The sequence below is a fragment of the Onychostruthus taczanowskii genome, unplaced genomic scaffold (genome assembly GCF_017590055.1).
Source record: "Onychostruthus taczanowskii isolate IOZ18803 unplaced genomic scaffold, ASM1759005v1 scaffold9, whole genome shotgun sequence".
Classification (NCBI taxonomy): domain Eukaryota; kingdom Metazoa; phylum Chordata; class Aves; order Passeriformes; family Passeridae; genus Onychostruthus; species Onychostruthus taczanowskii.
Genome location: NW_024506993.1, coordinates 4,810,606 through 4,824,722, shown reverse-complemented (window position 1 = coordinate 4,824,722; position 14,117 = coordinate 4,810,606). Strand labels below are relative to the sequence as shown.

Sequence of the window (14,117 nt, the reverse complement as noted above, 5' to 3'; positions counted from 1 at the left end):
TGTGCAGCCATCACAGAGCAATTCCTACAGGTAGCAGCAGCTCAAAACTCACGCTAAGCAGGTTCCCAACAAGCATTAAACAAAAGCACTTCAGGAGCACACCGACAGAAGAAGAGGTCTGCCCTTGGTAATGAACCATTCTGACTGTTTGTAAGGCAGGTACTCACATTTGGATGAACTCTGGAATGAAACCAGCAGCCTCTCCTGCAGGATTGCCTCACCTCATTGATTTTTCTCTCATTTAAACATTCTCTTCAAAAATTCCAACCTAGCCCTCTTGAAAGGCAAAAGATTGACAAGTTCTTAACTTGAATATCAGCAAGGCCTGACTGCTGTGTCACCATTTCACAGGAGGCAGCCCCTGTTTCAAGTGCCTAAAACTGTTCTATTTTTAAGGTAATTGATGCTTGCCACACATGCTGTGGCCAAATATTGGAGAGCAATTTCTGTAATGCTTGCTTTCATTTTTTTTTGTTATAAATCCCCCCACATTCACTCCCCTCTATTACCAATCCTTGGCATTTCCAAGTGCAGCTGGAAGGAGTCAGGAATGTGCCCATGTAACATAACCTTGCATTACTTTCAAGAAACTCGCAGGCTGATGGGAGAGTCTAAAATTGACAATCAGTGGCATAGAGCAAGCATGCCCAGCAATGCAGTGTAACCCAATACAGGGATTATAAAGGGTCAGATGATGGGATCTTAACAATAACAACCACTGAGGAACGGGAGCAGTCAGAGAGAGACACCCTGTGGGAAAAACACCAAGGGGAAAAAAAAAATCACCCACCACACCTCCAAACTCTTCCAGATATAAATATACCAGATTAAGTTTGTAGCTTAAATAGAGTAAGGACACCTGACTTGGGAAGAATTTGCCCAAGTCGCTTGACAGGGAGCAGCAGTCAAACCCTGTGAGAAGCAGCAGGCACAGCAGGCTGGGTCAGGGCACAGCAGGGATGGGGATATGAGCCCTCCAGGGCTGCCCCAGCTCAGCCAAGCACATGTGACCGTGCTGAGATCTCTCATCATCCCCCATGATCTCTCCCATCATCACTGTGTTGATGTCTTGTAATTTCCTCTGCCTCTAGAGAAGCAAGCAGAGCTGCATCTCCTGTTTCAGTGGGAGCTGGATGCTTCTAATTTGCTCCCCCCAAAAAGAACTTGGCGATTTTTAATTTTTTTTTTTTTTGTTTCCATTTTTAGCGAAATCTGAGAGCAGCTACAGTACCTGTGCAGCACAAAGTAATTCAATACTGCTAGATGCCTGTAATTTTTTTTTTTTTTTTTTTTAGTTTCCGTTTTTAGAGAAATCTCAGAACAGCTACAGTACCTGTGCAGCAGGAAATAACCTCTGTCATCATCCACCTTCTTGATTACAGGGAAAAGAAAATGTTAACAAGTGTAGGGAGAAAAAGGGAGCATGGAGAAGACTTTAGTCATGACAGAAATCAAGGACAGAACATTTCAGCCTGGGGAAGGGCACTGACCACCCACAGTGGCCTGTCCAAAGCAATCCTGTAGGAAAATGCATTGGCAAGTCAGAGTCAGATGTGTATGCTTAGGTTTGTATCAAAAAGGGTTAAATAATCAGCAAATGGGTTTCTAAATAATTTAAACTGCTTAAAGCCATCAAAAAATATCAACCCCCCCATGCTTTTGGGGTAGGAGACAGCCCCACATATGAACACTGACACTGAGATTTTGCTGGCGGGGGTCTGGAGATGACACAAAAGGCAACTGAGCTGCTCCTGGCAGTCTGGGCTGACCCAGGACAAACCTTTGCCCCATTCAGAGCCAAAACCTGTTCCAAATCTGACCCCCAAAGGCAGACTTTCTGTACTTGCTTGCCACTGGACAGCACTACACCTCCCTGCCATCTCCCAGATAATTTTTTTTACTGACCACATTCTGAAGAGGCTGGAGCAGCACCCCCAGCACAGCCAGAGGGGCTGCTCTGCACTGTGTTCTGTTACACAGAGCAGTTCTGTGGCTACAGGAGGGAATTTCTGCTCCCAGACATCATTTATAGCACAAACATGGGCAAAATGCTGAAACACTCAGCATTGGTTTCTGCTAACTTGGTATTTTCCTTTCCCAGCTTGTTATTTATGCGACCTTGGTGAAGCACTTGTAAACACCCGAATGTTTGCATCCCTGGGTGGTGGTTTGTTACCTCTTCTTTCCAAAGCACAGCACCAACAGCTGCCAAAAGGAGTAGAAAACCAGCCTGTGGTGAATAAAAACAGGTCTATGAGAGACCATGAGTAATTTTGTTATTTTATGGGGTGCAGGCAATTCATGATGTTTGTTACCTGACCACGACTTCAGGGACTGAGCTACAGCTCTACCTGGGGCTTTTCCCCCATGGCAAACCCAAAATCTGCCCTGAGCTGCCTCAGTGTGGCTTCACCTGCTTTGGGACAGAGCTGAGGCTGGCTATGGCCACCAAAAGGGGACACCAAGCCCTGCACCAGGGAGTGCCTGGGGACAGAGACCCTGGGGCAGCACAGCTGGCCTGGACACGAGGCAAACTGAGCTGAACCTCACACTACCCATGGGCATTGCACAGGGCATTTACCCAAACGTTTACTGCTATTAACAGAGGGCTTGCTGTTCCAAATCTTCGTGCAAAACAGGCTCAGAGATTCAATACTGGCATCAGAAATGCAAGCTCAGACCCTGAGAGAAGACATTAATCTCCCTGAAAACTGTGCAAGAACCTGTCTGTGACAGCATGTGCAATTCAGCAATTATTTACTGCTAACTCTACCTTTATTCTCACAATTTATCTGTGCTCTAGGTTTGCAAGGAAAAAAACAAAAAAAACACAAAAAAAGCCAAACCCAGGAGTGACCAAAGCCTCATGCTAAAAGCAGTGGCTAGAATTAAATATTAAAATGTACCCTCTCTTTTTAGGTCCAATCTGTATTTTCACTCCCAATGTTGCCTGGCAGCACTATTAAATCAGAACTTCAATAACACAATGTCAAAAATTCTTCAAGAAGCAACATCATAACCTTTACAAGGAGCAATCACCTCCACACTTATACGAAACACTGAATTCGGCATAAGCAAATCAGATGAGAAACAGAGTCATCCTAAGAAACAATGTCACCCTTCACACTGAAACAGGGTGTTTCTTTCTTTTACAGCATCCAAACCTCCCACAGCCCCACACCTCGTGTCCTGCTGCCACCAAAACGTGCCCACAGGCAGTGATGCTGCAAAGGCCACATGGCCACCTCGTTCTGCACACATGGGCCACGTCCTTCCCTAACCTCAGGCTGGCAGCAGGTGCAGGGATTTCTTCTAGAGTTACTCCAGCTGAGCCCTGGCTGGCTGCAAACTCTTCTCCATCTGCAGCTCTTTGATGGCACTCTAATGATCAAATAGAAATTGAGATTTCTGCCTGCTGTGCTGGGACAGGGCAGGAGATGTCCAGGGAGGCAGGGCACATCCCTCCGCAGCCAAGGGCTTGCTGAAGGATTTATGGTGATTGCCTTCATCACAGGGGACAGACAGGGATAACCAAGGTGGACGGATGGCAAGGAGCTGCTTCTTGTCAGGACTCTGGCTTCTGTGTCATTAAGGCCCTGACCTTTGTGCCATGTGTCCTCCTGGGCTACCAGCACTGATCACAGCTCACACTGCCCCTTCTCCCAAGGAGGAAATGTCACCTCAGGCTCCATCTGCTCCAGCAGAGCACAGGGTAAAAACTTTGATGATAAATCCTGCCCTGGGAGAGGTTTCACTGAGATTGCACTACTCAGCAGGTGAGGCCCTGCTGTAGCTGAGACTGTCAGTTTTATACCTTAGAACTTCATTAAATATGACAGAAAAATACAAAGGAGATGGAAGAATAGTGTAGAATGCAGGAATCTTCCTAGGAGTAGTGTGGATATATCCAGACAGAGACAGGCAAGTGCAGGGAGCTTCTCTCCAGGCTCAGGAGCAGCTCTCCTGCAACCATCCCAAAGCCCAGAAGATGGAGCAAACCTTCAGTCTTTACAGGATTTCCTACACACGTTTTGGGATGGGCTGGGTCATGGTGGAGGCTTCTCACCCACCCAGGAGCTACCAACACTGCTGCTGCATTCTTCACACTTCAGCTGAGCAAGCCCAAGGTCATAAAGGAGAAGTCAGCAGAAACCTGCAAGAGTCACATACTGAGTCACCTTGGCCAAAAAGTTTCATGTTAGTCAGGTGAATTTTAAAGATTAGTGATCTTAAAAGATTTTCTTGTGTTGGCCTGAGCCTCATCCCTCCTGGTCCCTGCACTGGAGGAATGTCCAACACCAGCCTCCCACAGGGCTCGTGGCAATTCCTATCAGTGCTTGTCCTCCCTTATCAGAGTATTTTTGTTCAAAACAGCAGAGAAGAAGCAGACAGTAATTAAAAATATCAGACATGGCTTATTTTAGCTCAGTGCCCAAATTCCTTTTTAAGGATTCCTGGCAAGGACAGGGTCTTCTTTTTAATTCAAAGCACTCAAAGCCACTCCACTACACACAGATTTAAGTGGGGTTTTATTTCCCCTCCACACTCCCATCAGCAGCATCCACTTTCTGAAGAGAGAGAAGTTTGTAAAATCAAACCCTGTGGGTCTGGTGTTTCACCTTATTTACATCCTGGCTTTGTTCTGATATTACCAAATAAGCATTCCTAGATATTTCTTCATACTGGAAGGGTCAGGAAGGATTCCAGAGGAGCACAAGAGGCAGGAAGGCTCCTCTCCTCAACTCTGCTGTCAGGCACTAGATGTCCTCAGTTATCCTGGTGAGGCAGGCTGTGGTTACACAGCTACACACAGATGAGATAGGAATTCAAACAAAGCACAGGCAATTTGTATTTCAGCTGTGAGCAAATAAGATAATGATTACAAGTATGTCTTTATTACCTCCTCAGCTGCAGTATACAGACTTGTTTCTGTCAACAGTTGTACATCTGCATCAAAACATCACTCGAGAAATGCAACAAAGCAAGCTGGGAATCTGCAAAGGGCAATGTTAAAGGTTCTGGGCAACAACTGGCAACAAATGAGTGCAGCAGCAGCTCCCCTGATAGGCAGGAGATGCCACAGAGACATCGTGGTCTCCCTTTCCCTCCCTGTGCCACCCAAGACTGACCCTAAGCAACATCTGAGAAAAGTTGGATATTCTTATTCTCTTCTTCTGGGCCTCCTTCTTCACTTTGTATTTGCACCCTTCAGACAAGTTCCTAAAAACAAAACCCTTGCAGAGCCAGGCATGTGGAGAATGACAAGAGGGGCCAGAGAGCTGCAGCTCCACCACCCCACTTCCATTTCCAGTTCCTCTGCTCGGCTCCTGCTAACTGGAAACCCCAAACAGGCTCTGAACTCTGGCCCTACAGGTTTTATACACAACACCCCCAAATACAGCAGAACATCCTCAACCCAAACCCACCTCAAAACCCCATGTTCTCAACAACTTCATCCAAAATCACCCTGGTGCTCTCCCAGGAAGCCAGGCTGAGTGCCACCCTTGTGCCAACACGGATGTGTTGGGCTGAGCTAAATCCTGAATGCTGACAGAAAAGCCAACACAGAACTCTGTGGGTACAGCATTGAAACAAATGATTGCAAACAAAGCTTTAAATGGGGAACAAGCCTTGTTACACATCTCATTTCCTTTTTGTAGGAAAAGCTTTGATAGTGCCGATTCCAGGAGCTCTAGGTAAGGAACTGGACTTGGGATCACTCAGCTTCCTGCTCAAAGCACTGGTGGTTTGCAGCAGCAGGGAGCAGCCAGTGCATGAAGAACTTGCCAGCAAACAAACCTCAAATGCTGCTTGGAGAAATGCAAAAGTACAGTGTTATGGGGGCAATTTTAATGGGCACACCTGCAGGCTTTTTTAAACACCTACTTTCACCAGCAACCTGGAAAAAAGAATAAAATTCAGTGGTGGTTGTGAAGTTTATGGGCAACACAAAAAGTAGGGAATGAAAGAGTTAGAGAGGAGAGTGAGAATGAATAATCTCAGCTACTGGGTGACCAGGGTGCAGAAGCAGTTGTACCTCTGAAACCCAAGTCACTCTCACAGATAGGTGCATGTCTCAGGGAGCACAAACTCCAAAGAGGACCCAGCACTTGAGCAACACAAACCCTAACAGCCACGTTCCAAATGGGAAAGGCTGTGGCAATTCCTAGGTGCAAGGACAGATCAAGAAGCATTTTCAACAACACAAGGACACCTCTGTCTCTGTATCAATGGAGGGATGCTGAGAGAGCCCAGCTTGGCTCCCTCAGTACAGCTGATGGAGAAGCAGAAATTCCGACCTGATATTTTGGAATCTCTGACCTGCCTGGGGCCAGCCTCCCTTCAGATGAGACCACTGACCCTCTGCACCCCACCCAACATCACAGGCCAAAAGAAATCAGACCACAGTGATTTACTTCAAAGCCCTGAAATAACACACACTGCACTTTCCCAAGCACTCAAGGAGAAACAGGAGGAATGCTGAAGTGGTTTTGGTAGCACACTTTTTAGTTTATTGACCTATACAAAATAATAGGTCTAAAAAATTCAGGAGTAGTAAAAGAATAAGCAAAAAGAGCTTTCGCATTTCTAGAAGGCTATACAAATATGCAAAACCAAAGAAATAAGTTATTTTTTATTTTGTTTTTGTTCGTTTAATTCCAAATTGCGACTCTAATAATACAAACAACTAAGTACCAGCTTAACAAGTGTGTCCTTCTGTATATATTACATGCTCTGGAATACTGGTAAAAAACGTCAAAAAAGTTTATCAGAAACCTTTCTATTCACAATATGAACAAGGAGTAACTAATCTTCTGTATAAAAGAACAAAAGAGCACCATTTCTGGAATCCTGAAGCACAGTACAGCTGAGAAACGAGAGAGAATTTACCATATGCAGACGAGTCATCAGGAATCAGGCAGGATAACCCTGTGCCAGTTTGTTCCTACAGACGGATGACCTGAGGTAGGTTTATCCCTCTTAAACCAAGACTGCAGTCACGTGGTTTTTTCCTACACAAATGGTTCTGTGAAAACGCTGTTCTGTCACTCAGTGACTTTGCAACGCACCTGGCAGTTCAGGTGACTCGCTTGTCTAATGCCCCTCATTTTAAGGCACCCACTTGGCTGTTTGTGTTTGCATCACCTTAAAATACTGGCCACTGCTACCAAATTACTCCCTGGGGCTCCCCACGGTGGGTCCTTGACCCACTGTGGCACAGCAATGTGTCACTGTCGCCCGCTGAACAGGGTCACCGTGCAGCCACGGTGACAATTTGCCTACTCCTCCACACAGTGAAGTTGTACCATGGAAAGGTCATTAAATGGGCCGTTAATAATTATGTTTTATCATGGAAAAGAGAATTCGAAGTTCACTGCTTCTGTTTTCAAACTGACAACGAGCTATTAGTTTTATATGATGTATGCATCAGCAAATTTTTTTTTCTTTCCAGAACTTGCTCGTGGTGCTAACAAACACTCTTAACAACACCCCAAAAACTGGACAGACTCATTCAAACCTCCATAACAAAAAAACTCCAGCCTTCCTTCAAGTAATGTTCCAATACTGACTCAGTCACCCCTTGCCTCACTCACACACACAGATCTATCCTTCATAAGCCTATGAAAACTCTTCCAGGTCCCCATAAGCCATGGCAGAATAAATTTTCATTTTTTCTTCTTCTTTCAGACATCAAACTTGTGCTCCTAGAATTCCTGGTTGTTCCATAAGAGTCTCCTTTTCACATTTTTTTTTTTATCTCTGAGGTTTGCCTTCAAGACCTTCCAACCTTCCCAAAAAGTGCTTGCTCAGTATAAATACTTCAACCAAGTGCTGCATCTGGTCGTAGATGAACTGTGGCTTGCCCTGGGCTGTACGGATTCACAAAGAAACGCCATTCGTGGTAAGACTTTGTCAGTTTGCTACAGTCCCTCTTAATGCTGAATTCCACCTTTCCCAGCAGAACAGCCTGCTTCCTCCTTTTGTTCCTTTTGCAAGTTCCACCCGAGGTCCTCCTCGGCGTTTTGTCGCGGCGTTTTGTGCAAGGCACGCAGGGGTAGGAACGAGGGGCTGCTCGGGGGCTACACCAGCGTCCCGGGCTTGGAGTCCTCGTGCCAGAACAGCCTCTGCTCACTGCTGGGCAGCTCTGCCTCCAAGCCATCCTCCTCCTCCCCTCCCAGCTGGCTCGGCTCCACGTAGGTCCTGCAACACAGACACGGCACCAGGATCAGCTGAGGGTGCTCCCCAGGCTGTTAAATTCATGCACCTCCCTTGGGCTCAGTTATGCTGGTTATTTTGAGTTTGCCTCCAAGCACAAACCCATTTTTTGTGCTGTTATCAGTGAAATTGTGGGCAAGAGCACTCTTAGCTGCTCAAAACTGTCACAGTATCACAGACTGGTTTGGCTTGGAGGGACCTTAAAGCCCATCTTGTTCCCTGGACAGGAACACCTTCCACTACACCAGGCTGCTCCAAGCCCCATGCAACCCGGCCTTGGGCTCCATCAAGACTGCTGGGTGTACTGATTGCTTATTTGCCATGATCACATTAAAGCAAAACACAAAGCAGATGAACAATCAGACAAGTGATTCAGAATGTGGAAAATTAATGAATGAACCTAATTTAGATAACGCTGCTAATACAAGCAGAATTTTCAAAGCTCAATTACAAGAAATTAAAAAATTAGTAGAAACAGTATTTTTAAACACTGTTGCCATAGATATTTTAAATCACTTCAGTAAAACAGCCCATAGCACTTAGCTTAGGAAAAAAAAGGATCTAGCAGCAGCTTTTATGTATTTCCTTACACTTTCATTTATTTTAAAACAAACAGAATTAAAAATTCAGTATTTTCACACAAGTCGGTCTGGCAGCAAGCATAAACTGCAACCCACAAAGCAGGAGGCACACGTGGGGTACTCATTACACTGAGCATAAGTGTATTTAAATGTGATGGCATTTGTGGGGGCAGAGTCATTCCCCAGGGCAGGAGCTTTCTGTCCTCACAGCCAAGTGTTCTGTGGTGGGGGGGACACATCCAAAATGCCACGCAGAAGCAACGAGAGCTGCAGGATTTCCTGCAAGGACCAAGCAGAGCCTGGGCTCTCTGCAGCCCTTGGGAGAGCCCCCACAAGCAGGGGGTGTCTGCAAACAGCAGCACATCCCCCAATCCCCCATGGCTCCCAGGTTCAGCTCTGCCACAGGGGATGCACTTGGCAGAGGTTGCACCACCTCAGACATGAGGCTGGAGAGGTGTTTCCTTTCCTTTTTTTTCCAAAAGTTTAGCTGCACAAGCACTAAAGCGTCAGGAACCCAACAGGACTGTGTCCTGGGAAACTGCTGATGGGGTTCAGGAGAGTCCCCCCCATCAGAGGGACTGGGCTCACTCAATGTCAGCTCTGCCTGCAACACTGCCCAGAGCATCACAGCTACCAGGGAGTGCAGGATGTTTGACTGTCCTGCACCAGCCACAGGAAAAAGTTGTGCAACCAATGAGCTCATCCTTCACTGTGACTGCTCCCCACTTCCTCAGTGCTGGGGTACACCTAGTAGTGGTGCAGCTCATCTGCTCCACACAGAAAACTGCCCTCACAACACCAATTTTATAAATACTCTTCATCCTGGCTCTTGGAAATCAAGCTGATTTGCTCAGAAGACTTAAGAGCCTGTGACGTGCAGGAGGAAGGGCAGAAAATGTTCATATATTCTACTCACCTGCTCTGCAAAGGAAGGTTGCCATAAACATTCCCATAACAGCTGGCGTAGGAGGAATGAGACAACGTATCGTAGTCTGAAATTCCCAGTGCAAGGGGGGTTCTCCAGTTCCCAGCAGTGTTTGTAGAAGATGCTGGAATTAAAAAGAAAAGGATTACAACAAATTACACCTTTCTTCAGCTAAATCAGCTGAGCCAAACAAGACAATTGCCATCAGCGATCTCTATGGGGTTTTGCAGGACACAGGCAGACAATGCAAACACAAAATATGATTTACAAGCTCTGTAGGGAGGCAAGCACTGTACAGGTGGCATTCTGGAGCTCTTAAAGTCCTTTCTGACACAGTCAGTGATGCTCAATAGACTGTCTTGGAAGCCATCACAGCCACTGCATTTACATGGCATGAAGCTTTGTATACTGCTTCTAGTTGCTAAATACACCTGTCAAACTCAAATGCTCTTTGTCCTTCTCTGGGTTACTGTGCTTACACAAAGAGCAAAAGGCTGATTTACCCTTAGGAGAAGATAACAAGCAAGACTTTCCTTCCAAGAACAGAACAAGATCCTACTTGGCTCCTCATCAGCCTTTCAGGACAGAGCCCTGGCCTGGCTTCCACGCCGCTGAGTTCACTGAAGCAGTGACAGGGGGCAGAACCGACAGCACAGCAGGGACTTGGAAAAACACTCAGCACAGATGAAATCAGACATTACCCGAAGAGAAAGACGACACCCGACTGCTTGGAGAGCACGGCGTCTGCAGACCAGCAAAGCCCAAACTCCTCTGAGATCCTCTGTCAGACTCAAAGCCTGCCTGCAGGCCGTGACCCTGCTCCTTCTGGCCGGAGGCACGCTGGTACCAGCCCCGGAGATGCTCTGCTACTAAGGCCTTGTGAATGTTTTTGGTTATGTGCTCCGTTTTAGCAACTTGCTTCCTGGGGAGCCTGAGGGTGGCGTAGGGGTTGTGTGGAACTCTGTCCACCTCGTCCTCGTGGTAGGAGCGGAATTCCCTGTACCGCTCGTATCCGTAATGTGCCGATGAGCGGTAGGAGGGGTTGACACTGTACTGCCCCTCCGTGTCACTCTCGTAAACGTAGCCCCCGTTGTAGTAAACGTCAGGCTCAGTGTACGGGGAGTATCCAGAAATATAGTAACTGGAGGAAGGCTGCTCCTGGTTTTTGTGGAAGACACCACTGCGGACGTCCTTATGGGCCAGGTTTGGCATGCTTCCTGAACTTGCAGCAGAAATGTTGTGTTTCTTGGACCGTCTTCGACCCCTGGTCCTGTTGTCGAGAGTCTGAGTGGTGTAATAGGGATTGGGAGTGGGTGTCACGCAGTAATACTCTGCACTTGACTGGCTGGTGTAGGATGATCCATCGTCCAGGATCTCTGTGCTGCTGCTCCGCTGGGACTTGGAGAGGGAGAAGGCTGGCTTTTCTGCAGGAGTCTCGGACAGCAGGTGGGTCTGGGATTCCAGACTTCCGCTGCGCTGCCGGCAGTGGTGTGGGGAAACATCTGGCCTAGAACAACACAGATGTTGGCTGGTTAAAGGCAAGTCTCACACAAATATACACAAAGAGCTGGGGAGAGCATGCAAGGACAGGTCAGCTGCCTCCCCAATCCAAACACAACACAAATCCTGCCTTATGTTTCCACACAGAGTATTTGCAATGCACAGAAATCAGTTTGGCTGAATTTATTGGCTGCAATAGTAGGAGATCTGCATTATAATAATATGTCAGGCTGAGCAAGGTTAATCTGTGACAGGGACACACTGAGCTAAGGTCACAAACATACATTTGCTAATGATTTACGGGAGGGCTCCCTCAATCACCTGCAAACCTACTGATGTGCTCCATGGAGCTGTTCTAGCACATAAAGTGTCCAAATGTCATAGACACAGCCAACACTAATGATGGAAGCTGTCTGAATCTCGGTAACTCTGCTGGTAAACATAGAACTCTCCATCAGGCTTTTCCTTTTAGAAAAAAGGAATTGTATGATGGAATTATATAATCTATGAATACTACAAAAGTAATGAGCTTGGAGCAGAACATGGGAAGATGGGCTCCCTTTGGATCTGTCTCTCAAGGCTGCATTACAAACAAACCCTGAGCTCTTGGCAACATTCTAAGATTCTTAGCATCTCTTCCTCTCCACCACGGACTGGCTTCCCATAGTAATATCTCTACCCAACATTCTGAAATCCTGACCCTGCTGTGGGAAAACCGCCCAGCCAACAACCCTCTTCCCTCTCAACACCATTTGCTCTGACTCCCGTGCTTCCCCAGGCAGGTGTGGCACACAGAGCCCAGGTCCCTTACTGCAGGTGGCTGCTGCTGTAGGCGTTGCGGGTGAGCACGGGGGTGGTGGGCATGCTCCTCCCGCCCTGGGGCTGCGCCGGCCGCTCCAGCGTGCGGAAAGGGCTGCTGTGCGTCGAGAGCACGTCCCTGCAGCAGAGCAGACAAAGCCAGTGAGGTTAAAAGTCCCAACACAAGTCACAGCACACCCAGCATGGGCAACTGAAGTCTTGGAGAAACAGAAGAAAGGGCGGAACAAACGTAACTGGATGTGTGAGAAAGAGAGTTGTTAAATAGGAAGGAAAATTCAACCCCTTCCTGTGGTTAAAGGGAGCTCTTCACAGGGTGAGCAGCAGGACAAGCTGCTGCCAAAGGACAGAACCATCGAGAAGAGACAGAGCAGGTAACAGAGAAGCAAATGAATTAGGTTTTCAAATGAAGCACATCACAGTTGAATGGGTACCTATGGCTATAATTTGACTTCTGAACTTCATGGGGAGGAGTGTTCTGCTAGTCTTGAGGGACAGATGAGAGGACATGGCATTGCTCAAAACTCTAAAACGTTCATAAGTGTGTCTTTAACAGCCTGCTCATACAAGACAGTCCAAGAAATCACAGGATCAGTGGGAATCCCTACACTGGGTACAGCTGCTAGCTAGCACCGGATCTGACACGATCACAAAATCACCTGCAAACCTACTGCTACTGATGTGCTCCAGGGAGCTGTCCTAGCTCACAAAGTGCTCAAATCCCATAGATTTGGGATGGATACACAGCTGACACAAATGATGGAAGCTGTCTGAATCCCAGTAACTCTGCTTGTAAACAGAGAATTCTCTATCAGGCCTCACATGAATTATGTCTGCTTTGATAATGTACCTGCTGAAATATTGATACCATCAGGAGGGATGGGTAGGGTTTGGTGCTGCCTGAATTTACTAAGCACAGTCATCAGGAAAATGACAAGTTGTTAAATGAACACTGAAAAAGCCCAGAAACTGACATAAGAATGACAGCACAAGCAACTCCTTAAATGCAGTCCTCGCTATTATATTTCTCACCCATCTCAAACCTCTTCACAAAAACTACACTACTCTTTGGTTTGAGATACTGTGTCAACTTTTGTTCCTAGCCAGGAAATCCAGCTCCCATCCCCAATCCCTGTAAGCCCAGAACAGCACAGAGGCAGGGGGCTCTGCTGGAATGCTCAGCAGGGACAGGATGCAGCTCATGCCAGCCGTGCAGAGTGCAGCAGCACTGAGGTGTGCCTACCTGGAGTGTCTGCTTTCCAAGAGCTGCTCATTTACGGATGACTTCCTGAGATGAATTCTCTCCACGCCAAGGGACTTTGGTGGGGGAAGTCTTGGAGAAAGCTGTGCAGAGCTGGGTCTCTGTGCTGCTGCAGGAAGGGATTCACTGACTGTTGGAAAGGAATATGCACTTTGTTAGAGCAAAATCCCTGATATTTCTGCCCTGTGTGCAAATCTGTGGCCCTCAAGGAGAAGCACTTTGCAGTACAGAGACAATGACAGGAGCTTTAGATCTAGAGAAGATTTCCTGCCTGCACTGAGCTCTGTCCACACAGACAGGACATCGTGGAGGTTCCTACAGATCCCAGCAGCACCAACTCCTATGGAGACTACACCCAGCTTGGGGCTGTGCCAGATCACAGAATGGAACTTCCTGGGAAAACATCTGTTTGCAGAGCAATCCTTTCCAGAGCCAAGCAGACAAGCTCAGCCTCTGCAAAGGCCAGTTCCTCTCCCTCACCTTCCAGCTCTTGAAAATGACATTTTAAGAATTAATTTTGAAACACAACCTAAAAGAGACTGACTTCAAAAGCGACTGAATGAGCAAAGACAACTGACAGACACATTTGGCTGAAGGCAATTGGGAAGATGCTGGTTTGATCCTTGTTCTCACTTAGCTTAGGGCACAACCAGGTCCCGACAGAGCCAACAGGAAACTCCAACTAATACATATAAATGCAGGATGAGCATCACAGAGAATATGTTCACAAGCCTGGCTCCACTTCTACTTGTACAAGCAGGAATCAGGTGTAAATCCATTTTACAGCAACACCTGGTTTGTACAAGTCTAAAACTGG

The 14,117-nt window shown here is 47.0% G+C and overlaps 1 protein-coding gene across 3 annotated transcripts in view; it reads right to left on the bottom strand.

The window, feature by feature from the left end:
* Window positions 1-6,504: 6,504 nt before the first annotated feature.
* FRMD4B (FERM domain containing 4B) overlaps window positions 6,505-14,117 on the bottom strand; it is an 80,329-nt gene continuing 72,716 nt past the window's right edge. For 2 of the 3 annotated variants that reach the window (XM_041425998.1, XM_041426000.1), the window contains exons 19-23: window positions 13,283-13,430; window positions 12,035-12,160; window positions 10,425-11,230; window positions 9,715-9,847; window positions 6,505-8,202 (exon numbers count right to left, since the gene is read on the bottom strand). In XM_041425998.1, coding sequence (XP_041281932.1) covers window positions 8,082-8,202; window positions 9,715-9,847; window positions 10,425-11,230; window positions 12,035-12,160; window positions 13,283-13,430 — 1,334 coding nt within the window. In that variant the 3' untranslated portion in view covers window positions 6,505-8,081. The remainder of the gene's footprint in view (window positions 8,203-9,714; window positions 9,848-10,424; window positions 11,231-12,034; window positions 12,161-13,282; window positions 13,431-14,117) is intronic. The other variant, XM_041425999.1, reaches the window with a different exon arrangement.